General features: G+C 53.5%; 1 protein-coding gene across 2 annotated transcripts in view; it reads right to left on the reverse strand.

Annotated features, from left to right (window-relative positions):
• The window catches only part of POU2F1 (POU class 2 homeobox 1), an 81,229-nt gene extending 55,026 nt beyond the window's left edge, over positions 1-26,203 (reverse strand). For both annotated transcript variants that reach the window (XM_055120882.1, XM_055120881.1), the window contains exon 1: positions 26,118-26,203. In XM_055120882.1, coding sequence (XP_054976857.1) covers positions 26,118-26,178 — 61 coding nt within the window. In that variant the 5' untranslated portion in view covers positions 26,179-26,203. The remainder of the gene's footprint in view (positions 1-26,117) is intronic.
• Positions 26,204-26,652: the final 449 nt, after the last annotated feature.

A 26,652-nucleotide genomic window follows, 5' to 3' on the forward strand; every position in this document is an offset into this window, starting at 1 on the left:
CTACACTGTATTTCTTGACATAGAGTAAGAAAACATTCACTTTGCAACGAGGACAGGAAGACGGTATTCTATTAGCAGGCAGGGGTGGTAAGTGGTAAGGAAATGATTTCTCAGTTTAGGGAAAATGTATTTGCGTGATAAATAGTGTCACAAAGCCACCAGCGCCCCCTGCAGTGTAAATCCAGGCCAGCACTTGGCAACATATTTCAAAATTTTTTTTTAAAAATATATGCAACTAACCTTTGACACTTTCATTCAGAAGTCAAGAATTAAGCAAAGATTAATTTTGAGCAGTGAATAATTTCAGGTGAAATACAAAGCCCCTAAGTGCCGCTGGCCTATCTAAGGTACTCACGGACAGAAAGACAGTTTCTGAAGGACCCTTTGCCGCTATAAGTAACACAAAGGCTGCTTCAGAACAAGCAGCGTGTGTCTGCGATGAAGGAGCGACTGGCCCGCTCAGGCTCACTGTCCCGTACTGCCCAGGCCTGACCTTTCTGTCACCCGCTCCGCCACTTACTCTTACACCTCAATTCACGTCAATCTAACATCAAAATATCGCCAGGATGCAGCCGACGGGTGTTCAGATCACCTCTTTCACTTAACACAGTAAGACCAAGCAACTGCGTGCCTGGAGCCAGGGAGGGGGTTCCGCAGAGAAAGCCCCCTTCTCCCCTCCCCCAAGCACCACCGGGAGCGGTCAAACTTTATTCTAAATAAATAGCGCTATGTGTGGGCATCCATGTCTAGTGGTGTGAACGCTTCTGTGAACTGATCAGCAGAGATAGAATTCCAAGTGAAATATTAGCAAACACTAAACTGCTCTTAACTCACCCCTCAGGATGGATTGCAATGTCATGACCCCAGGCCAGCGTCTCTCCCACCTCTGTCGTTTCAAGAAATACTGCTCGATTTAAATCTTTCTGCGATGCTTACACTAAGAAGCGTCTGCACCTCAAAAGAAACTGCGACCAGAATACAAAGACAGTCTATAGAATGGGAAAGGATATTCACCCAATACTGGAGCGATAGCACAGTGGGGAGGGCGTTTGCCTTGCACTCGGCCCACCTGGGTTTGATTCCTCCGCCCCTCTCAGAGAGCCTGGCAAGCTACCGAGAGTATCCCGCCCACACGGCAGAGCCTGGCAAGCTACCCGTGGCATATTCGATATGCCAAAAACAGTCACAACAAGTCTCAGCATGGAGACGTTACTGGTGCCCACTCGAGCAAATCAATGAACAACGGGATGAGAGTGATACAGTGCTACCCTTCTAATAATAAGGGGTTGATATCAAGGATATATATACAAGACACTGGTTGAACTCTACAAGAAAACATCCAATCCCATCAGAATATGGGGTAATGAAATGAACAGAAACTTTCTCAAGAAGAAATCTGAATGGCCAAAAGACACATGAAAAAAATGCTCTTCATCACTAATCATCAGGGAGATGCAGATCAAAACAACAATGAGATAACATCTCACACCACAGAGACTGGCACACATCCAAAAAAGCAAAAGCAACCAGTGTTGGCATGGATGTAGGGAAAAAGAGACTCTCCTTCACTGCTGCTGGGAATGCCGACTAGTCCAGCATTTTTGGAAAACAATATGGACGTTTCTCAAAAGACTAGAAATTGAGCTCTCTTTTGACCCACCAATACCATTTCTGGGAATATATCCAGAGATGCAAAAAGGTGCAGTAGAAATGACATCTGCACTTGTATGTTTATTGCAGCACTATTTACGAAAGCCAGAATTTGGAAAAAATCCAAGTGCCTGAGAACAGATGACTGAAACTTTGGTATAGCTACACAATGGAATACTATGCGGCTGTTAGAAAAGATGAAATCATGAAATTTGCATATAAGTGGACGGACATGGAGACTATCATGCTAAGTGAAATGAATCAGAGAGAGGGATAGACATAGAATGATTGCACTCATTTGTGGAATATAAAGTCACATAATCGGAGACTAACACCCAAAGACAGTAGAGATAAGGGTGAGGAGGATCGCTCCACAGCTTGGAAGCCAGTCTCACATGCTGGGGGAAAGGCAGCTGGGATGGAGAAGGGACCATCAGGTAAATAATGCTTGGAGGCCCGCTCATGAGAGATGCGTGCTGGAAGTAGACTATGGACTGAACATATGGCCACTTAGTACCTGTATTGCAAACTATAACACCCAAAAGGAGAGAGAGTAAGAGGGAATGTGCCTGCCAGAGGCAGGGGAAGGGATGGGGGGGTGGTGGGAGGGATACTGGGAACATTGGTGGTGGAGAATGGGCACTGGTGGAGGGATGGGTACTCGATATTGTATGACTGAAACATAATCACAAAAATTTGTAAGACTGTAAAAAAAATTTTTAAAAAGAAAAAGAAAAAGATAATAACACAAAAATAAATCTTCCTGCAACTTTCATGCATAAATCACTTCAAATAAAACATGCATCCCTAGAACTGATGCAAATACCACTAGGAGCACTACTCTAAGCCATTATCAGTTGAAGTCACACCCGGATGCCACTTTTCACTGGCCAGTACCACCCAGCCTACCATTCCTCAGGCTCTTTCAGAGAGCACCGGCCACTCTGACCCATCCTCAGGAGAGAGTGGCCACAGGAGATGGCGAAGGGTCTGCCGAAGGTCACAGGGCAACAGTGAGAAAGGCAGGCTCCCGCGCACAGGACCGGCTGGCTGTCCCCAGGGAGTGTGTCTGCAGGTGCAACTGTGTCTGTGGATGTGCGGCCTGAGGCCCAGTCTGCGCACGACCCCTCCCCCCCCCCGCCCAACCACCACAGCCCGCACAGTTCAGGGGTGCCCTTGCCCCGGGGATGGCTCCCTCCCCAGCACTGGTAGGGACTCCCAAGCACCACGCCCCCCCGAAAGCCCTGGGTGCCTTAAATTATTCACTGATGAAGAATGGTTTCAGGGTGGGGCCCCCAAAACAAACGCAAACAAAAAAGAGGACTACGTGTTTCCATCTATGTCTTTCCACGTGCTGCCCGTGCCATGAGGGCAGCAAATATGCATCTCATTGCAGATGTGTAGTTTCTGAGCCACAGACTTATGAATAATGTGTGTGTGTGTGTGTGTGTGTGTGTGTGTGTGTGGAGAGAGAGAGAGAGAGAGAGAGAGAGAGAGAGAGAGAGAGAGAGAGAGAGAGAGAGAGAGAGAGAGAGAGAGAGAGAGAGTTTCACAAAATGTCCCACACTGCCAGATGTTGCTGCTGACCCCAGCTGGGAGCTGCTGTCCTAGTGGCTAGAACTAGCACTGCTGTGGGCGCTGTCTAGCCATTTGACTTTAAAAGTACACAAATATTGGGGCTGGAGTGATAGCACAGCGGGGAGGGCGTTTGCCTTGCACGCAGCCGACCCAAGTTTGAATCCCAGCATCCCATAGGGTCCCCTGAGCACCGCCAGGGGTAATTCCTGAGTGCAGAGCCAGGAGTGACCCCTATGCATCGCTGGGTGTGACCCAAAAAAGCAAAAATAAATAAATAAATAAATGTACACAAATATTTTAAGTTCTTAAAGTACTAAATTAAATATCAATTAAAAAAGGCACAGTTCTATTAACCTTCACCACACTGCAGCCGCATGTGAATAAGGCAACACCAACACAGACTTTTTGAAAAAAGACCAAATTTAATCCTAATTGACATTACTAACAATGATGCTTCATGGTGGTTTAACGGAAAGAACACTAAATCTGTGAGGGAAAACAAGCTATTTTTATAGATTATGAATGACCCTGTTGAGTTTTTTCACCAAACTACCCTGACTCCATCCTATCTGCACCTTCCACGACTTTGATCTCATCCAGAATCGCTTCTCACCTACACCGAAAGCCTTTTTAGCTGTTATCTCAGACACTTCCCAAGCTTCTCTCTATCCACTCACTGTCTGTCCGTCCCTGCGTCCATCAATCCTTCCATCCATCCACCCACCTCACACTTGCCAAATGTCGTCTCCACACTAAACAATCTCAAAACTGAGAAAATGTCAGCGCCTGAAACCCTCACAGAGCCTTCCACCTCTCTATCGGACCCTTCGCAGGCAGGGCTGGCACGGGTCCCTCAACAGGGTAGATCCCAGCCCCCGTGGCTCCTGGAGCACTGCAAGGCCAAGCTGCACCACACCTCGAACCCCAGCACTGAACTGCCAGGCCGGGAGGTGCCCCAGGCCCCCTGAGAACTGCTTGGGAGGCCCCACCCCCCAAGAGAAAAAGTGTGTCGGAGGACAGTAAATAGGTAGAAGAGAAAGGGGAGGGGAGGAGGAGGGGGCACGCCCGCTCGGGCACCAGCGCCAGTTGCAGCAGGAGCTCAGAGATGTCGCCAGGCTGGAACAGGATGCACAGGTCAAGGCAGTGTCCAGACTCTGGGCTGTGCCGTTTCTCAACTGGAAAGCCCTGTAACCACAACGCTCTTCCCGCCGGATTCCCAAACCAACATCCCTCGGACTGACAAGGGCTCCCGACGTCCAACTCCCCAGCCTCCTCTGACCTCCCCCCCCCCCCAAGCCTGACTAAGCTCTGGCCCCGCTGGCCCCGCCCGCCCCCCAGGCTGGCTCCCATCCCAACTGGGCTGCGCTCTACTCGGGCTCACATTTCAGTTCCCAGAGAGCCCTCCCCTGACATGTCACTCGGAATTAGCGTCAGCCTGTCCCAGTAGATTCTCTCAGACCGTCCCCAAGCCCTCCTGCTCCCAGGAGGCCTCACCCGCTTGTAACCGTAGCCCAAGCAGAACAGGAGCCGGGCTGCTCTGCTCACTCCCGGGCACCCCAGGGGCAAGGGGCCTGCGAGCCCGCAACAGTGCCCTCTGCCCCGCCTGCCTCATCAAGGGCCCGGGCCTGCTTCCTGCTGGAAGGCCACGGAGCCATGAGACGCAGCAGGTCACATTGCCAGTATCCCGGGGACAATCAGCTGAGGGTCTGGCCTCCACCACACAGCCAACGGCCAGGGGCTGCAGGCTATGGGCAGAGGCCACCCGGCCTGGCCCGGTCCAGAGAGTCGGGGCGAGTCCATTGCTGAGTGGGAGAACCACGAATGTAACAGCACTTCGGCCAGTTTTGAACTGCATTTGAATACGAGAGCACAAATACACTGTTTCTTACATATCTGTCGGCAAAGTCTTCGCATTATCGTTCAGGAACTATGGGAACCTTGTGTTACCTATATTTATACAGAGAAACAAAGTGATCCGACAAGGGAAAGTACTTTCATTTTCCCGTTCGCCCCTTACAATGCCACCAGACTAATCCCCCAGCACGATTCCGGTCATATTACTACAAAGAGCCATCGTGGCTCCCCACTGTCTACTGAATTAAGTCCAAACACCTTGGCCCGACACTTAAGACCCTCCACCAACCGGTCCAGCACATCTGCGCTCACTGCAGGTGCCAGGCAGGATTCTGACTCCTCTGGCTCCTGGCCGCAGGAGGCAGCCCCACCTCCTCGGGCGCTCACTCCCACACCTGCCCCCCTCCTGGGGCATGTCGCTTCCACCTGCTCTCGCACCTTGGCCGGATCCCACCACTCCGAGCCTGAAGGAAGCACAGAAACTCCCACTCCTCCGGAAGGCAGTGACCCCACCGATTCCTCTTCTGCTTCCTGCGATTCTCCACTCAAAGGAGGCACTTCAACAATGTTGCTCAGTCACTGTCACTGTCACTGTCATCCCGTTGCTCATCGGTTTGTTCAAGCGGGCACCAGTAACGTCTCTCATTGTGAGACTTATTGTGACTGTGTTTGGCATATCCAATACACCACGAGGAGCTTGCCAGGCTCTGCCGTGTGGGCGCGATACTCTCAGTAGCTTGCCGGGATCTCCGAGAGGGGCGGAGGAATTGAACCCCGGTCGGCCGAGTGAAAGGTGAACGCCCTACCGCTGTGCTATCGCTCCACACAAAAATGTCTTAAGTTAAAGAAAATCTCTCCTATGGACGGAGCAAATAGTACCACAGGTAGGGTGCCTGCCTGGCAGGCACCAACTCGGGTTCAATCCCTGACATCCCTTAAGGTCCCCAGAGTCTGCCAGGAGTCATCCCTGAGCACAGAGCCAGGAGTCAGCCCGAGATCCAAAGTAAGCTCTGTGAAGCACCATAATACTCTGAATCACAATGCCAAAAGCACTTGGTCTGCAAACATGTGCATGGAAATCCAGGGTGCAGAGCTGGTCGGCTGGGCCAGTGCAGAACGCTGCAGGGGCGAGTGGGGACAAGACCAGCCGGCTGAAGCCCAGGTCACAGCCACATCCTCACAGGCAGGGCCTGTGTCTCTGGCCTGGTGGCCCTCCCTGCATGCACAAACCCAAGCCTGCAATGATTTAATTGCCACGTTTTCTTCACCCTCAAATGAGGCGGGGCTAATTAAATTCCCAAACTGCAACAAATCCTTCTGGCCTCTACCTGCTTTACTCCAACCACCTCCTTAACTGCGCTTTCCAATTTGCAAATGATAGCTTGTAAACCAAACGAATGTTAGGTAAATTGTCACTCACTGTTGGCTGCTCTCAGGCCTGTGTGAATGGAGTGTGTCAAATCAGAAGTCACAGCCCCTTCCTATGATATACAGTGCTGCTCCAGGGTTGAGCAGACCCCAGGGGAGAGCAGACCCCAGGGGAGAGCAGACCCCCCAGAGGACAGCAGACCCCCCAGAGGAGAGCAGACCCCAGGGGAGAACAGACCCCCCAAAGGAGAGCAGACCCCAGGGGAGAGCAGACCCCAGGGGAGAGCTGACCCCCCAGAGGAGAGCAGACCCCAGGGGAGAGCAGACCCCCAGAGGCAGCAGGAGTGCAGACCCCCAAACTCCGCAGCTGCTGTAACGGCCGTTTGTAGAAGGAACAGCAGCGGGACCTACGAGACCGCTTCTCCAATTAATAAAGGAAAAGGTTTTTCTTCCAGAAATCAGGTCTTCAGAGAAAGACCCGTGTTTCGGGGGAGGCCAAGACTGAAACAGCTTGGCACAGATACGGAGCGCGAGCCAGCCGCGGGCAGTGCGGGCGCGGGGAGCAGGACGCGCACACCCGGTCGCCTCTGCTCTCCTGCAGCACTGAGGCGACACAGCATCGCAGAGACGCGCTCCACAGCCCTCAGAGACAGAACACACTCACTGCCCAGCCCCTGGGTTCCACAGCCACCGCCAGGGCCGGCCCAAGCCGAGAGGCTGGGCTCACTTCCTCCGGCTCTCACGGCCCCGCGCCGCTGCCAGGAGACAGGACGGGGCCAGGCTCCTGCAGTGGTGACCGGCCTCTCCGCGCTCCCCACCACACCCCAACTCCGGCAGCCCCGGCCCACGCGGGCACGGAGGCCAGACCCCAGGCAGGGGCGACGGGTCCTATCGGTGGATCAAAGCACGCCACTCGTCTGCGATGATGTGGTGGGAAGCTGCCCAAACGGCAGCACCTTGCGGGTAGGATGCCACGGGGCCTGCTGCTGTGGCCGTACCCCGGGTCTGAACCGGTCAGTCAGCCCTTCCTGACTGCCCAGTCCATGCAGCAATCCCTGTCCACGCCCCTCACCCTCCTTCCTTTCTCTCTTTGGCCATACCCGGGGTGCTCAGGTCTTACTGCTGGCTCTGCACTCAGGAATCACTCCTGGCAGTGCTTGGAGGAGCATACGGGAGGTTGGGGATGGAACTGGGTCAGCCGGCACCCTCCTGTGCGCTATGGCCCGGCCGCGGGCTTCCTTTTTCTACCTGGCACTTGCCTTCTCCCCTTGTCAGCAGGAAACAGAGGCTGGAAGGCGCCTCCTCCATGCCCTGCGTAGCCCAGCCAGACACAGGGCTGGCACACGACAGGACACAGCCAAACCCACACTTGAACAGGACCAACGCCTGGGAGCACCAGTTAGAACCCTGATTGAGTGGGATGCCAGCCCCCAGCCCCCAAAATAACTCCATTCTTCTCACCAGTAGATCCCCTTTACAAAAAAATATTTACTCAATCGTTACACTTTGATTTCACCAAGCTAGGACATGGGAATGTGGTTCTCTCTTATTACATAAGCGCCTTCTTAGTTCTCTTTTGCCTCTTTATGCCACGGCTTCCTCAGAGTACCGAGAGATGTGGCTGGAAATAGAAGACTTGTATAAATTATATTAGACCGATGGCACAGCAGGTAGGGCATTCGCCTTGCACGAGGCTGACCTGGGTTCGATTCCTCTGCCCCTTTCGGAGAGCCGGCAAGCTACCAAAAGGATCCCACCTGCACGGCAGAGCCTAACAAGCTCTCCGTGGCGTATTGGATATGCCAAAAACAGTCGCAACAAGTCTCACCATGGAGACATTACTGGTGCCTGCTAGAGCAAATTGACGACAGTACTAATGATCCATGGGGGAAAACCCAAAACCAAAAAAGTAACCTATACAACTCTGTGACTTTTTACAATTTATACTGCGTGGTGAATGAAACAAGGACAATTACCAGAATGCCCAGGAATAATAATAATAAAAGCTCAAAAATCATAGTGAGGGGCGGGAGCGATAGCACAGCAGGGAGGGCGTTTGCCTTGTAAGCGGCCGACCCAGGTTCAATTCCCAGCATCCCATAGGGTCCCCTGAGCACCACCAGGTGGGATTCCTGAGTGCAGAGCCAGGAGTAACCCCTGTGCATCGCCGGGTGTGATCCAAAAAAAAAAAAGCAAAAAAAAAAAATCATAGTGAGGCTCTGTCTAAAGAGACAGAAACGTGAAGGGAGCTGCTGACTGCTGGCCCTGCAGTCAGAGCCCAGGAGAGCGAGAAGCACGGCAGCCCGAGAGGGCAGGGAAGGCCTTGCCAGGGGCCGCTCTGGGCCACCTCACAGCGAGGCGGAGCCGACTCGCTCAAGGGGCAGGAGAATCGGGACACCTGTTGTTATCGTTGGCTTTATTTGGGGGCCTACACCTGTGCTCAGGGACTCTCCTGGCAGGGCCTAGGGGTACCATTTGGGGTACCAACAATAGAACCCACACTGGCCACACGCCAGGCCCACCGCTGTCCTGAAACTCAGATTTCAGACTGGCTCTGCGACTCTTCTGCAGAAGGGGTGCTGTGGAGCCAGGGGCCGCAGCTGGCCACCCTGCCCTCCCCCGCTGCCAGCGTCCAGTTCACAGAAGCCCCAAGCTGCTTCCGACAAACCAACCACGCAGAAGTCGGCTGCCTCGAGTGGGGTTTCAGGAAGCTTTTGCTTCACTTCTCGATGAATTTCTCGGGGACCAAAGTTCTAAATATTCCCAGCCCTGTGCCTTCCCAACCTTTTCAACTGAAAATCGATGTTGGGCCTCAAAGGAAAGCTATTTTTCCCGGGGAAGGGCTCGTGGGGCTAGCAGGGAGCCGCCGTGCCTGCGCCTTCATCATCTGGACACAGGTGGACGCGAGCGCGGCCGTTTCCCCATTTTCACTCCCCACAGAACAGATAAAATAGAGCCAGAGCCTCAAAAGAAGCGGTTTTCAAGTTATCTTCCCGGTGCTCACATGAGTATTGGCGGGCTTTTTTCTGTCTCAGAGAAAAGTGGTGCCGGTGTCAGATTTTAAGGCGAGAGACCATTTGACGCCTAAAATGAGCTCCGAGTCTCCAGCCCTCAGGCTCTGCTACAAACAATAAACTGTCCCCTGCAGGACGAGCTCCAGCTCCTGACTTAATAACAATCTTATCACCTAAAGTACCCTGAGCAACAGACAGCACTGTCAGGCGGCCAGTTATAAATTCAGGAACAGAATCAAAGGGTCTAAGGAGACATTTTCCTCAAGCCCACGCCGGCCTCGCCTACGAGAGGTCTCTCTCCCTTTCGCAACCCAGAATGATGACCGCCACCAACCCAAGATTCGTGCAGCCATCACCACGGAGCCAGGCCCTAATAATACATCAGTGGTGGTCACAGCCGGTTTCAAAGAGGGGACGCGTGTGCACTCCCCATTAGCCGGGAGCTCACCCGGGAACACCTCCCGAGCGGAAGCCCGAGGCCTGGACTCGAGTCTCGGCCATCACCGGGCACAAGCCGGGCCTTCGGCTAGTGACTGTGCAGAGGCTGTTCGCAACGTTCCTGGGAACTCAGCATCTGGACGCAGGCATTTCCTAGGAATTCTAGCCACCCACCCACTCAAAATGCCTCTTATCTCCATTCCCCCGCCCTCCCCCCCCATGGGCTATATATCCACTGCCCCCACGTCATCGTCCTCACTGGGAGGCGCAGGGGTCACCGCTGGCAGGACTCAGGAGACCAAGCGTGGTGAGGGGACTGACCCAGCACTGGCAAGCGCTCTACCCCTGGACCATCTCTCCGGCTCTCCCACCCCCTTCTCTGACATTTTAACTGACCCAAAAAGCCCTGCTTGAGACAAGGGTCTCCATCCTCTTCCTCCACCCCTGCAGGCAGCCACCAGTGAATTCTCCACTCCAGACGCCTTCCACGGCGGATTCCTGGCCTGGGTATCCCTCCTGCACATCCTCTGTGCCCAGTTGGGGTCCACTCGGATGCTCCTCCCGTCACCCCTCAGAATGCCTGCTCTGCCGTCGGCCATGGAGTCTGGGCAGGTGAAGGACTCCCAGTCTGCAGCCCCCGAGCACTGTCCTGCTGCCAGACCACCCTCCTGATGTGGGGGTGGGATTCGAACCCTACAGATCCGGGCTTCCCCTGCAGGCGTCAGAGCCAAATATGACATTTATGTCTGTGAATATATTTCTGCGGATAATATGGCCCGAGCCAGATCCGTAGGGGTGCCCACTCAGCACCTCCAAAGCCGCTCGTCCCTACTTGCCTGGGTTCTCAGACCACCCGGGCCGCTGAGAAGCCCAGGGTGACCTGCCCTACGTCTCTAGGTAAAACAGAGACAGGGAACAATCCGCAAAGGAAAATAAGCCCTTCTAACTGCTCCAGCACTAGAGCAGAAGGGGTAAGACACTGGCTGGACCCACGGCGCCCCACACGGCCCCCCAGCACCAACGGTCACTCCCGAGCACAGCCAGAAACAGCCCGAGTACTGCGACCCAAACCTCCCACCACCACCAGCTCCAAAACAGAGCGACAAGAGCTAAGGGACCCAGAGGGCTTGTTTGACCCCTGGCACTGCAGTGTGGCCCCCAAAGGCCCAGAAAACATATAATCCAACACATCAGGCTGTGCCTGGTGTAGGAAAAAGGAAAACAACAAACGTTATGTTCTGTGGGTCAGTTTCACACACTGCTGAGTGAAAGAACCCCGAGCGTAGTGGAAAGAAAGAACCAGAACAGACAGTTGGGGGCATTCCAACCAAGTCTGAAATGCCGTGTCCCCAGTGAGGGGACCAGGAAGGAGGAGTTGTGGCAATGGCTTGAACCACCCTTTTCTCTGGTCACCAAAGGCAGCAATCGCATTTGTCCAGTCTCGGAACCGAAGATAACAGGCTCTGATCCCAGCGTCCGGGCCTTGTGATCAGGAGTCAGACCCCAGAGAGCACGGGCCGCTGGGACAGGAGTGAAACTGCTCCTGCCTTCCACGCACACTTTCTCCACAGCAAGAATAGAAGCACACGTGGAGCACAGCCCGGCCTGAATGAGGCTGAGGTAATGCTCTAAGATAGCCCGTCAAATCCTACTGGACAAATGCTGTCCGGTCCACCCCCGCTTAGGAAGGGGGACAAGAGCCCGGGACTGCCCTCAGGGCCCTGAAGCCATTCTGCACCATTCAAATGGACACAAAATAAAACTGGAGCTGCCCATTTGTTCACTTGTATTCCGCCCTGACCATCAATCAGATTAATATTCTCAGCTTGGACAAACTCTTAAAGAAAGACTGGCTACCCTGGCTTGAATCAGCAGCGCCGACTTTGCTCTTCAAACCTGACGTGCAGCTTTCCTTAAGGCCAGGAGCTGAGCCCTCGGCCAAGTCTCCATCTGCCACTGGAGCTGGCGTGTTTGCCCTGTTCCCAGCACAGAAAGTGTGGAAAGCATGTTTCTTGGTTCAGCCACAAACAGCCTCCCCCATGCTTCTGTGGAAGGCCAGAGCTAGTACACAGCTGACCCCATTTGATCTCCGGCTCCACATTTGGTCAAAGCAAACCTCATAAGCTGGGCATTGCCCCTGGACACTGCCAGGTGTGGCTGGCTCTGGGCATCCCCCCTATATTACCACAAATAAGTTCAAGTTCATTTCAAATTCCAGTGGGGGGGGGGTTGGGGACAGATTTTTATGCTAAAAAACACCTTCTCCTCAATCAAATACAGAAGACAACTAAAGTTTGCTGAAAACTGGTATCAATATCCTCAAATCATGTGATGTCCATGCTCTCGAGACTTCCAGATCCAGGGGAGATCACCTAATTCCCTGGGCCTTGGTGTCTTACAGCAGAGATGGGGCACGCCAAGCTGCCATGGGAACTAAGGGACTAATTTATGGAAAACACATAGAACCAAGTCTGTCACATGGGCTAAAAACAAACTTGAAGAGCTTGTGATTCTTCTATCACCCAAAACCATCTCAAGCAAGCTAACACCAGCACCCGAGGTGGTCTGTTAATTTTTCAGCTCAGGCAAGAAACCTTCCTGTCAACTTCTTGATCCATCGCAAAATTTGCTTTCAAATTCAGCATCCCGTCATCTGCCCAGGTCTTTTTTTATTTTTTTTTCTGACATCATTATGTTTACAGCCAGCAGGAGCTGAAGCAAGATTTGATTGCTTCCTTTTAAAACAAAATATTTAGCTATTTCACCTGGCATCAGAAAACATTCTGCAGACCATTTGGAGTCATGCCTGAACAAAGACAAATGGGATCTAACAGAGCACCGGGCGTGGGGTTATTGCTCAGCACTGGCCGAGAGGCGCTGGGTGAACGAGAGGGGGAGGGGAGGCACTGGCAGAAGCTCTCGCCTGGGTGACAATTCCACTGCACGAGAAGGAGGCCCGACACAAAGGCTGAGTCTGCGAGGACCTGCCCAGGACAGGTGCTGCAAATGCTGAGGAAGGACCTGAAGCTGCTGCAAAGGAGACATTTCACCTGGCCACCGGCCGTGTGCATGGAAGACGCTAGTGCAGGTGACCAGGAAAGCGTGAGTCTAAACAGCAACACTTGGGCCAGCGGGAGAAACTGGGCCAAATTCACAAGTTTAGGCAAGGCCGAACACAGAAACCCACGATCACGTGTCTGCTGTCCTGCATATTAAATCCAGAATAGCGGGAGTCTGTTTTCTAATTAACTTCCATAAGTTGAAGTACCTTCCTCCCTTAAAACAATAAAATTACCAGTGTGTTGAAAACGCTCCTAAGTTATCTCTGCACCAGGCATCACTACCAGCAACTGTGCCTCAATGCTTCATGTCCCCCAAGACCCCTTGGAATGCATGTTTCCCTATTTCTTCTTCCTCTTTTTTTTTGGGGGGGGGAGTTTTAGGAGAGGTTAAAGCATACGGTGCTAGGGGCTGTACCCAGGCCTCCTACCAGACCACGGCATCTCCCATGGGCCTTCACCATTCGCTCCTCGCCTGAAGACAGCTGTCCAGGGTCTGTATCGGGTGCCAGGGAGGGGAACCATCTCCTCATACAGTCTGACCACTGTTCTACTGCGGTATCTGTCATTTATTACCGAAACCCAAGAGTGCACCACATACTAAGAACTATCAAGAGCATGTTAAGAAACAGAAAAAATCAAGAATTCTTGGGGGATGGGTGAGGTGTTGCAATATGGGCATGACAAACCATGATTAATCGTATTGTAAACCACATAATCTCAGTCAATTTTTAAAAAGGAATCAAGTAGATACTGAAGTATTAAGAACATACACAGGCCACCTATTTTCTGCCAAATATCGGGTCACGTCACTTTTACCTATAGATTATTTGGCCAGTAGGACCTTTGCGATTCTTTACAAAGTTGAATCTATCCATCTCTCCTTTCGTGGCATAAGCGTTGTATGTCATGCTGAAATAAATGCCTTTCCACCCTTAATGTTAAATAAAAATGAGTCTGCTTTTGCCCACCACTGAGTTTTCCTTTCAGCACTCAAATTTTTCATCTCCCCGAATTCATTTTGTGTATGAGATCAGGCTACGGCCATGACACGCCTTCCCCCAGCGACACCCCAATGCCCCAACACCGCCCGGGCGCCCTCCATGGCACGATGGTTCCGCCAGGTTCCCCACTGTGCCGGAGGCTGGCCGAGGGCGCCTGAGTGAGCACTGGAAGGATCTCCAGGGTCGGGAGCAGTTTCCTGCTTCCAGTGTGGCCAGCACCTGCGGGAATGAGAGAGAGGGGCGGCCACTGGCGGCGTGTCGGATTCCACCCGGTGCCCAGCTGCGGGCCAGGTTCCCAAGGCCATGCGTGTGCACACCTGGAGCGGTCCGCCCGGACCCACACCAGACAGCTGCCCGTGGCCACCCCTTTGGACTGTCCTGCTACTCCGCACACAGTGACAGCCACACAGACTGAGGCAGCATCTGAACCAGCGGCGGTGGCCCCATCTGGACAGCAAGAGAAATGGGGCGGGGCCGAGGCGCCCGGAGAAGCCACAGATTGGATTTCAACCTCCCCCTCACTGAAACCGCCTTTCCGGGGAGGCTGCTGGGCCTCAGGTTCTCCGTGTCAACGGCTGCAGAGGGCTGCACACCTGGAGCACTGAGGATAAGAAGGGCAGCGGCGGGAGGGAAGGCAGGCTGCACCGAGTATACCCCAGGTGCTGGCGCCTCCTGCACTCCCCTTTACGGTTTGTGGGGCAGCACGAACACACTGGGTTTCCATCTGCGTCCCTCCTAGAGTCCGTCCCCGTGGAAGTAAACTGAGGGTCTGGCACAGAACCTGCCCACACGGGGACCCTGGAAGGGTGTCCCCGCTCACAACCATCTTCCCTAACTTCAAGGACAAACAGCAGCAAACCGGCATTTCCAACCTGAAGCTGCCCAGAGCTCGTCCCGAAACCCACTTATACCAGAAGCACATGTGCCACTGAGAGGGCTTTGGCCAGTGCCCGCCGGGTCAGTCTGCTGAAACCTTAAGGATGCTGACAGGGCCAGTGCACTACAGAAAAAAAATTAAATCGTCTTTCTGCATCTCATTTGAAAGAAGGCACAGAGGAGAAAGAGAAACACTTGAGGGAAGACTCCCAGCTTTGACTCAAAAGATGCCCAAGGAAAATTCAAACAACTTGTTCCTCATCCCACAAGCAGCAAAGCTGAGACACGACCAGGAAACAGGCAGGTCAACACCAGCCAGCAAACACACCAGCCTGAGAAGGGGCCCGGTCTGACAGGGGTCACTTCTTTATCCTGCGGATCTGTTCCCAAGAAAACGCCTTTAACATAGAACAATGTCGCTGGTCACTGCGGACAGCGAGAACATGCAAACGCGCATCCAGAGAGAACGGAGGGCCGAAGGGTAGCAGAGCGGAGGGCGTTGGCCTTGCACGTGCCGCACTCAAGTTCCATCCCTGGCACCCTGGATGGGCCTTGGGCGCTGCCAGGAGTGATCCCTGAGCACAGTCAGGAGAAGCAAGCCAAGGTAAAGAGACAGAGACGCAGAGGGAGACAGAGAAGGACTGGCTGTCCACTGCCATCACTCCAGGTGGCCCTGACCAGGAGGCAAACCTGCTCCGGCCAAGCTGTCCCCTGGCGAACACATGGTGGCGTTCTCCAAGGAGCGCCGCTGTCCTCGGCAGCTTCTCTGGGCCCCTCTGCTCCCTCGAGCTCGGCCCACCTGCATTCCATCTAACTCACCCTCTGCTATTTGTGCCCCTAGAAGTCATTCCATGAGACAGAGTTCGGGACTCCTTGGTGTTGTTTTGACTTCAGCCCTGAAAGCTGAGATTACACCCAGCAAACAAAACGCTCCCTCTACCTTGGGTAACCCTCGGCAGAAATCAGCGTGGAAGCAGGATGTACACTCCCATTCCTGGCCTCAAGGGCACCACTGGGGCAGGTGGGGTGCAAGACACCAGGGCGCCCCAGGCCAGGCCAGGATGCTCCTTCCCACTCGGGGAGTCGCCAAGGTGTGGCTGGAGCTTTGTGAGCAGGCAACCGCTCCGGCACCAGCTGGGCCTGTCCGTTTGTCCTCCCAGGCTCAGCAAGGTTGGAGACGCCTCTCACCCCTGCCCACTGAGTGCAGGGGAGGGCACGGGCATCCCGCCTGCACAAACGGAGGGCGGGAGGGGAGGGAGCACGATGCAAAGAAAAGTACCATGAGCACGCAACAGGGCAGGGGGACACGACACGACAGAACGGAGGGGTATGGCTGGGCGGGTCGGGAGCACTGACAGCAGAGCCCTCATGAGACGGTCACCATGTTCCTCTGTGGAATGCCACCCTGGGCTTACAGCAGCGGCACCCGGGAACAAGTCCCCAGGAGTTGCCTAAATATCCGCTTTAAGTCACAACTCATTTGAGAAGCATTAAATTATTTCAAACATACGCTAATCAAAAGAGTCTGTGACTTGACAAAGCCCCAACTGCCTCTCCCGCCCGCCGGGGAAGGAAACACTATAAATGACACTTTAGATGAGAATGATGTGCGCGCGAGAGGACATCTGCAAGTTGCTCGAGTTTAAATATAATTCTTAACAGAAATCCATAAATGCTCCGGCTCCGTGAGCTCCCAGGCTCGCGACGGGCACAAACAGCGTCAAAATGCATTTCTAATCAGCGCGCAGACGCCTGGCTGTCACCGCATCATCTTCCCCAAGACCAGTCACCCACACGCCAGCTCAGGCCACACCTGATCAGTGGGCACAAAAGGGCAATCAGAGGTCCCAGGAGACCCTGCACCAACCGACTGACCAGAAGTGAGTTTCTTGAAGCTCCTGCCAAAGCCAAGCAGGGTCAGAGACCCAGGGGTGCCCTACAGGCCCCCGGCCACACCATGAGGAGGAATGACAACTGCACACACCTCAAGGGCAAGGGTGACTCGGCCACACCGTTCATCCTGCTTGCTGCCCACCTGCCGGAAGCGTGCCTGGCCACTCACAGGCCAGAGGAGAGCTGTGTCCATGACTGCAGCAGCCTCACTGCTCCAAGTGAGCCCCGCGTCCTCTGCCCGTCAGGGGTCCCTCCCTCTGCTGAGGGCACCTTCCGTCCACTTTCCTCCGCCAGCCTTGGGCTGCTTTAACTCACAGTCCACTTCAACTTTCGTCGTAAATGGGACACCTCAAATCCTCGTCCGGAGGCAGCGGCCCAGCCCTGTCTGATTCAAAGCACTCGGAGTCACCCGGGTTTCCCTCAGTCACTGCTGGACAGTTATCTAATGGACAATCTGTCCATCAGAGGCCGGAGGCACTGTCCACCCCCTCCCAAGACTCTATCTCACATGCAGCATGGGGAAGTCGGAACAGAAGCAAGTACTGACTTAAATGAACGTGCAGGGACCCGTGGTGTTGGTTAACTATGGAACCCAGCTCGTACTTCAGTGGGGGACTGACAGAATTCCCGACACTGTGGAGACGCTCTGACTCTCTGTGCGCCCTTCCCAGCCCACCTGTGTGCACTGCAGTGAGCGCTTCAGCCGCAAAGACGGGGCCAGGTCTCCCGGGCTTGGTGCTCCAGAATGTCTGAAATGACGCCCAGATCAACGCCGAGCTAGTATCTGTTTTATCCAAGGGCCTGTTCTGTTGCACCTAAAAGTTGCTTCTGAGGAATTTCACAGCTGAGAAGGGGACAATCTGTGTGGAGAAGCCATAATGCTTGAGTGAGCTGCGGGCAGCAAAGGTGAGTGACCGTGCAGGATCTACGTGCACAAGTATCCACGGGCCTGTGTCATCCGGGTGCACTGAACCCACCTCTGTGCCAGGCCCCCTTCCACCCCAGAAGAGTGAGGGGCAGAGACAGCGCGTGCAAGGCATGTACCCGACCCAGGTTCGAGTTCCAGCACTGCACAGTTGCCACCCAGGGCAACTGAACCACCAGCCCAGCCAGGTACGTCTGCTCGGGGGCCCAAATTATAAGGAGTCCAATGGTATTTTTTAAGTGTGATACCTTTTACATGGGTGTGTGAGTGAATGAGTGAGTTTGGGAGTAAGTGAATGGGTGCATGAGTGTGGGACTGAATGAGAGTGAATGGATAAGTGAACAAGTGAATTAATAAATGAGTGAATGAGTGTGTGAACGAGTGAAGGAGTAAAGAGTGAATGAGTGAATGCATGAGTGTGCGTGTGCTAAAGCCCATCTCCCAGCTGTCCTCACTCTGTCCCAGCCACCCCGACACCTGCCTGAGGGAGGAGCCGATGTGAACAGCAGGCCTGGCCAAGCAACAGGGGTCTAGGTTGGGGGTACAGGAGAGGGGCCGGGGGAGAAGTGCCCCAGGGCCGCCTGGAACAGCTCCCCCACGCCAAGTCTGGGGAAAAGCAGGCTGCTCCGTGGGTGACAGTCAGGAGAGAGCCCAGTGGGGTGACACCAGATCCTACTGACCCCACACACCACACAGGATGGCGCGCTCACCTCCGACACACACAGGCGAGTCGCCGTGTGCTGGCTGTGCTTGGCAGCCGCCCCTTCACTGTGCTTGTACAAGAGCAAGCACCGCTGCTGTCACCGTGTCACAGTGACCCGCTCACATTATGGTCCCACCGTGCAGAGTCAGGGCCGTGGCCACACACGGCCAGAGCACGGGCTCAATCCGGGTCTGTTTGCAGCACATCTGGTGGGTTTGGGGGTCATCGCCAGTGGTGTTCAGGGCTGACCCTCCTGGCTCTGTGCTCAAGGAACATTCCTGGCGGGCTCAGGGGAGCCTGCAGGGCGTTAGGGACCAAATCGGGACCGGCTGCATGCAAGACAAGTCCTTACCCACTTTCCTCCAGCCCCGTCATTTCACAAGGAACGTGCCACCAAGCATGAACTCCCCGCCTAGTTCCCGGAGGGCACCTGCTTCCCTCGGGCACTGCCCGGGGAGTCTACACCCCAAACCTGCGGATCCCTTTTGCTCTAAGTAGCTGCTGACCATTTTAAGGGTTGGAAATGGGCTCCCTCCCTGATGCCCAGACACTCCAGTCCCAGCCCGCCCTGCCGCCACCCAGTGCACAGGCCACGCGAGTAGCGCCCTGCAGGCCCCACTCCTGTCCCACACCCGCCCACGTCAAGTGTATGACCCAAGGGAAGGCATTCACTGCGAGCATCATCTGACTCGACTATAAAGTGGCTCTAACAACACCTGCCTGAAAGGGCCAACTGAGGCCAGGAAAACAGGAACATGGCTAATAAATTTTAGAGTACCGTAAATACAGAGACTCGCATTCTGCCAGGGCTACGCTATTTATTGATGCTTGTTGTGCTCCAGAAAAGGGGGTCATGGAGCCCCCGTGAAACACAGAACCAGAATTTCAAGACGGAAGCGATAAAGAAATACAATCCGAAAGGTAAGGCCAGGAGGTGGACCTGGGAAGGAGGCGGAGAGGAACCCCAACACCACTCAGGGACATCACAGCCAGGCCACTGTCATCTGGACACTGCAGTGCAGTCGGCAGCGAGGACCCAGTTCACCAATTCTGTGTCTTCGAGACTAAGCACGAAACTTGGGGTCAAAAGTGGGACCATTCCCGCTGCGAAGACCAGGCCAAAAGGGCCTCTCCATTTCCCCTGGACTGTCCGCTTCACTCTATCAGCCTTGGACCCGGCACCGCCTCACAGCACCTGGAGCAACTCCACAAAGCGCTTGGCTCCTCTGTCCTCTCCAATAACATGCTCGAGTTGTCCACCACAGGCCAGTCCTGCCTGCGGGGTCGGGCACAGCAGGCGGGAGACGAGCACCCCCCTTCCTGCCTGCTTGGCCAGAGAGACAGCAGAGTGGGCTGGAGGCCGGGATCTGATCCCCAGCGCCACCTGGTCCCCAGAGCACGGCCCCCAGACCAAAATAAACACCCACCTTCTATTTCTAGAGCCCTCAGATTAGCAGCAGTGTAGCAGGGGGAGCCCCAATTGTCTCCCGACTTAATAGACACTGAGAAAGTTGCTGGGGAAAGGCAAGGCTTGAAGATAGATCGTATCTAAGTTACTTGCAGCAATAACGGTTCGCTGATGGGCTCCTAACTTAGACACACCCTGATCACGACTTATCTTACAGATCTGAATCCGTAATTATATACATTGTTTCCATGTTGTCCCACGAGGTTTGCCATGCTCTCTCCAGACACCTGGCATAGGGACAGCTCCCTAGGATCTACTGGTCAACTAAGAAATTTTGTAATAACAAATTTTAAAACCTTCATTCTAATAGTCTAGCTTCCTGTGGTATGAATCAGCAAAAAAAAAAAAAAAAAAAGTTTTATGTTTTTGTTTTTCATTGAGCAGACCATTAAGTGTACTACCGAACAAGAAAACAGCTAAATCACTTTGAAACTGTTCACTCGGCAGAGTCCAAAGCCCATCAGCAGAGCTCCATTATTTAAGGCAACCACAGGTTAAACACAATTGAGAATGTCTAACACGCTGCCGCATAATGTGCGTTTCCCAACCATTCCCATCTGTCATCTCTTACAGAACGCTCGCCAGTCCAGAAAAGATGTGATTTTTTTATTGTTTTACTGGCTTTCTATATTGCCGCCAGGATTCCAACATCAAACCCAACGTTAGAGGAGGATGAGCGAAGTCACACTTGGACCGCACCGGCCCCACTGCGCCTGGGCCCAGTCGCCCGTCTTGACTGAGCCTCGCTGGCCGGGCGTTTGCCTTTTATTTTTTTTAATTACTATAATATAACCTTTTCTAGAGAAACATCCAGTTTCCCAGACGGCTCTCTGAAAGAATCTGATAAACCTAGTCATTTGCTGATTCTTCTTTTGTTTATTACTAGTTCTGTCAGCAAAATCCAGGCAAAGCTGAAAAGCTGAGTATTTGTTTAACTGGGAAAAAAATTAAAAACAAAACAAAACAAAAGCCACAAAGGCAGCAGTCACTGAGTACAAACAAGGTATGTCGCACCAATGTTCGGTAGATTAGCATCCACAGTAAAAACACACGGAGCCCTAATCAGGCATTGTATGGCAAGAATTTGCTCAAATCAGAGGCTCTAAAACTCAAAAACAAATCTCATCTTCCAAACTCTAAACAGACAGAACCTACCCGTAAGTCAGGCAATAGGTCCACTTGGGCTATTTTTATTTCCTTTGCTATTACTGCCAAAGGCTACTTAAAACTGCCCGTTTAGTACATAGTGAAAACTATTTCAGTACCAAAAAAAAAAAAACAATTCCAAAGACAAAATAAATTTCAACAAAGTTATTTAGTTCATCTTTATTCACAAATATCGATAATGTAGGAAAATATCCATTTTCCAAGAACCTCAATTGTTACTCCTTCAACCCTGATTCTACTCAAAAAGATCTCTTCTCTACAAAAGGGAATGCCCTGCCACAGAGGCAGGGTGGGGGTGGTGAGAGGGATACAGAGATCATTGGTGGAGGTGAATGGGCATTGGTGGAGGGATGGGTAAACAATCACTGTATGAGTAAAATGCAAACACAAAAGTTCATAAGTTTGTAACTGTACATCACAGTGATTCTCTAATAAAAAATTTTTTTAAAAAAAATCTCTTCTCTTTGGGGGTGGGGGCTCACTCAACAGTGCTCGCCCAGGGCTCTGGAAACCACGCAGTACCAGGAATTGAATCTGGGGGTCCCCCCCCAGGTAAAACATGCACTAATGCTCTTTGAGCATTAGACCCCTGTCCTCAAAGAGATTTACCACTTAACTTAGTCCTATACTAAGTTCCTTCCCAGCTGCAAAGTTTCTTTCCTTTCCCTTCTACTTTACAGTAAACCTTTCTATTTCAAGAAAAAAAAATTATCACTTTTAAATAACATCATAAGGATACATAATAACATAATTAAGCTAAATTCTGGCTCCCAATTTCCTAAACCCAAGAAAGAATCCAGAAGGATACAGCTATTCAATTAAGTTCCAAATTCTAAAGCCCAATTTTAGATTTGTTCCCAGAAATAAACAAACATGTTTGCTCAGCACTTAACACTGAAGGCCTGCGAAAGAGCAGAGGGACCCTCCAAGGGCCTTTTGGTTTGTGACTTACTCGGTTCTCTAAACAATAGTTCTAAATGCAACTGAATCCATTGGGAAAAGCACCTGCCCTCTGAAAATGGGCATCTAAGTCTACTCCTCTCTGAAACTATGTCACTGACACAACACTGTGTATGAAAAGCAAATTAGTGGGGCCGGAGCAACGGTACAGCAGGTAAGGTGTTTGCCTTGCACATGGCTGACCTGGGTTCGATCCCTGGCATCCCACGTGGTCTCCCCAAGCACTGCCAGGAGTGATTCCTGAGTGCAGGGCCAGGAGTAACCCTGAGCATCGCCAGGTGTGACCCACATGCCCCCCCAAATAAAGCAAAGTAGCAATGATCACTAGCCAGTATTTTAGAAGAAAATTAATTCTACTAGCGCTTGCAAAGAGACTAGTAATGTGCAGGCTAGAGCGGTGGGTTTCCAACCCAAACAAAATGAACCAAGAAAAAAGGAAATCGTGACTCATGCAGTCTTCTCCATCACTAGCAAACAGTCCTTGGGAGGTCCTTGAAGGTGAGCGGCGGGCTCTACAACTGCATCTTCAACATATACACACACCAGACTCCAGATGAAATAAGATGAACTCCCAGAGACGCCAACTATTATTAAATATTACATGTTTACTAGGATGCACTTATAGAAGGCCGTTTTCAGACTCTCAGCTGTCATTCTAAAACCACCTGCTGAACGGAGTTAAAAGTTCCTTTAAGCATCTTTGGTGGCTTGAAAAACACAATGTTCTGAGCCATAAACATTTTCCAAAATCTGTGGAGCAGATGAATAACAGCTTTAACAGGGACTTCAATCTAAGCAGCAATAAAATGCATTTTATTTCTTCTGCTTCACAGCACCCATCAGCTGAGACTAGTAAATGGAAACTACAGCGGAACACCATTTAAAGCTGCTAATAGTCGCTGTTTGTATTTTCCTTGACTACTGGGACTGTTGACAATGACAAAATGAGAGGAATGAGAAATGAGCTTGGGGAAGAAGGCAATAATTTGTACAGTAATGGTTTGGAAGCACAACAGTTCTTTGAGAAATTAAAAGCATTTGGCCAGCTGTCACATGAATTGTCGAGCCCCAACTTCAAAAGTACCTTCTAATTAAATAAGGGGACAAGTTAAGAGGGAAGGGACTCTGGGTTTCTGCAAGGTTGTGGGAAGTCACCTGACCTATAGCACGAGGCAGGCAGGCTGGCCATCAGTTTATGAAGGCTCAGAAGCGACCAGTGGCAGGGCCGGGCTCGGCCGCATTCCAGTCCTCGCTCTCGAGAAATGAAACTCACCTCACTCAGAAATCTATTATGTCAGAAATTACATGCAGAATTACCACCTCACAAGAGATCTTAAAAATCACTCATGGAAATGAAATTTTAAAATCTGTCCGCACTAGGTGAAGGCAAATCCAAAGTGAATTTTAAATTTTTAAAAAACGATTTGCAAAGCCTATGTTCAAAGTAATCTACCTTATTTTAAACACACCTAGGATTTTGACCTACATCTCAAAAGATGTACCTTGCTCTTTCTTTCTCTTCGGTTTCAATTTATTCGATGAAATGTTGTAAGGCAAATGATCTCTTATTGGTCTTCGTTACGCTAACATGTCAAAAAGCAAAAGCCAGAACAGCTTCTGACTGCATCTGGAGCTACAAAGAGGACTGCTATCTGAGTTACAAAGATCACAGGCAACCCGTCTAAAATAAGCAGGCACATGGATCATGGCTGTGGTCATACTTATTTCAAGTCTAGTCTCCATTCAAGAATTGGAAGAAATGAATTTCTCCAACAGCGTGGAAAGCCAAGCAAAATGATTTCAGCTCACAACATGTATCCTTTGCGGGGTAACAGAGAATTTTTATTTTATAAAATGCAATGCACACTCCCCCCCCCCCCCAATAATCCTGGACCAAAATTTCTGCAGCCAGCCACGGTAGGGGATAAACTGCGGTGAAAAAGGAAATTGTCCTGGGATCAACGGTTTCCCTGGGAGCAGGCCTCCTCGCAGCTCCACTTCACCTCCTGACAATCAATCAAATTAACTGCACCTTGTCCTCTGGCCAATGACATCACCCGTTTCACCGCATCTTGGGATGAGGGTGCAAAAACATATGCTGGCTAAGGCATGAAATCCTGTTACCGCTTTTGTCCACTCCGCCTCATGCGTCAGGTCCTGGAAGCAGCCACTCATACCTGAATACTCTCAGGAAAGCTACAGATTTCGTGTCCCACTCCCCCCCCTTTCTTGGCCCCGCGCAGGGCCCGGCTAGCGTCCAGCAGAGAGAAAAAGGTGAGAAAAGGTGATTTGAAAAGGACTTGCTTTCGGCCCAGCAAATCCGGGATTTTATTATGAGTTAAAACCAAACTGCCTCGTAAATTTGACGTAGCAAGGAAAGCGGACATCAAATGCCCTAGCCCAATCTCCAGGGTCTAACACAAGCAGTAAGACGGCAAAGCCGGTCTCTGGAAAGCACCCGGGCTATACAAAAAGAAAAAAAAATCAACTTTGCGGGGGGGGGGGTTAGGGGGGAGAGGAGGGGCGCGCCAGAAATCCTAATGATTGTCTCTTCCAAAGAGCGAAAGTTCATTTGCTTTTTACCAGCCCACGCTTCTAAGGGGACCTAAAACATAAGAGTCATTATTCCACACACCGGGAGGGGGACCGCGCAAAACGGGGACACACACACACAGAGCCCCCCTTTCTGTCGGGGGGGAGGGGCCTCCGGTCTGAAAAGCGCCAAGTTTCGGAAAAGTGGGCGCCCCAAATTGCCAGCAGGCACATTTTCGACGGGAAGGGAGAGGCTGGGAGGAGGAGAAATCACGCAAGTGCTGCTGGTGGGGGGTTTCGGGAATCGTGGCCACCTGCCCCCCCAAGCCCAGCCCCCTGCATCCCACCGCTTTCACAACTCCATCAGCTCCAGGAAGCGGGGGGAGGCCATGGAAAGGAAGATCGAACCCCCCCCAAAAAAAGCAGTGGTTTCATAGAGTCCCCAAAACCAGAAGGGGTCGCAAAGCGCCCTCCCTCCCACGCCCGCCGCAGCCCAGCGTGAATGCAAACTGCAAGAAAAGTCTTTATTTATTATTATTATTAATAATATTTTTTTTTTAATTAAAACCCCAGCGCGGCCCGCGTGGAGCCCGTCCGGGCGCCGCTCCGGGGCTGCGGAGGCCCGACGGCGGCGGGGGGCTCGGCCGCCCGGGACGGGGCGGGCGCGGGGGGCGCGCGGGGGGCGGCGGCGGCGCGGCCGGGCCCCCGCGGCCTAGGCCCCCGCCGGGCCCCGGGCCTCGCGCGGCCCCCGGTGCGCCCCGGGGCTCCGCGGCCGGCCCCGCCGAGCGGCGCGGCGCGGCGGCAGCGGGAGGGCCAGGGAACGGGCAGGGAGAGGGGAAGGGAGGAGAGGGGAGAAAAAAGAGAGAGAGAGAGAGAGAGAGAGAGAGAGAGAGAGAGAGAGAGAGAGAGAGAGAGAGAGAATCATATCGAACCACAAAAGCACATGGGGCGAATGTAAAATATAAACACGGCGTTGGGCTGTGAGTGGCTGTTATTAAAGGTCTGAATTACTAAACATGAGAGGCGGGGAAAGGCGGGCGGCCATTTCAATAATATAAACCTCCCCGAATTAGACATTATTCAAATGAGAGCCGGCGGGCCGCGGGCGGCGCGCGGCGGCGCGGCCCGGGGGTCCCGGCCCGGCGCCCAGCGGCCCGGGCGAGGGGCTCGCGCCCCGCGGGGCGGCGGGCGGCGCTCGGGGGGCCGGGGTGGCGGCATGGGGGGGTCCCCGCGCGTGCCGCGCATTGTGCTCGCCGCCCCCCGCTCGCCGCGCCCGCCGCCGGAGGCTGGAAAACGCCTCATTGTCCTCGCGCGCCGCCCGGCCCGCCCGGCCCGCGGGGCTCCGGCCGGCGGCGGCGGCGGTGGCAGCGGAGGCGGCGGCGGGCCCGGCCGGCGGGGTGCGCCAGGGGGCGAGGCCGCGGGGACCCCCCGGCTCCGCCCGGCCGCGCCGCGCCGCTCTGCCCCTCCGCGCGGCGCCCGGCCCCCCGCGGCCCGCCGTTAATTATAATAATCCTGAGTACTAATAAATTATGCTAAGGCGCGCGCGCGCGGCGGGGGGGCGGCGTGGGGGCCGAGCGGGCGCCCGGGCTGAGTATGAATATGAATATGTAAAATGCCGTAATGATTACCTGCTGCCGCCGCCGCCGCCGCCGAACTCTCATCTTGACTCGCTGCTCCTCCGTCCGCCATTTTGAATATTTTAACCAAAATCGCCCGCTCGATAAGCCCTCCCTCCCCGCCGCCCGCCCTCCGCGCCTCCTCCCGCGCCGCGCCGCCCTCTCGCCTCTCGCGCGCCCGCTCTCTCGCTCCCTCGCGCGCGCGCGCTCTCTCTCTCTCTCTCTCTCCTCTCTCTTCCGCGGGCGCGCGCCAGGGGGCGCGCGAGGCCCGGCCCGCCGCCCAGCCCCGCCCCCGCGGCGCTCTACGCACGCGCCGCGACGCCCGCGGCCCGTCAGTCCCCGCCTCGGCTTCCTGGGGCGGCGCAGCGCATGCGCGCCCTCCGGTTCCTGCCCCCGCCCCCGTCCCCCGCACGAGCGCGCCGGCCCCGCTCGGCGGCTCACGGCGCAGGCGCGCGGCGGCGGCGGCGGCGGCGGCGGCTCCCCTCCGCCTGCCGTAACCGGGAAGTGCTCTAAGAGCCGGGGCGCGAGTCCCCCTGAGCCCGTCGCT

This window comes from Sorex araneus, chromosome X (genome assembly GCF_027595985.1).
Source record: "Sorex araneus isolate mSorAra2 chromosome X, mSorAra2.pri, whole genome shotgun sequence".
NCBI lineage: Eukaryota > Metazoa > Chordata > Mammalia > Eulipotyphla > Soricidae > Sorex > Sorex araneus.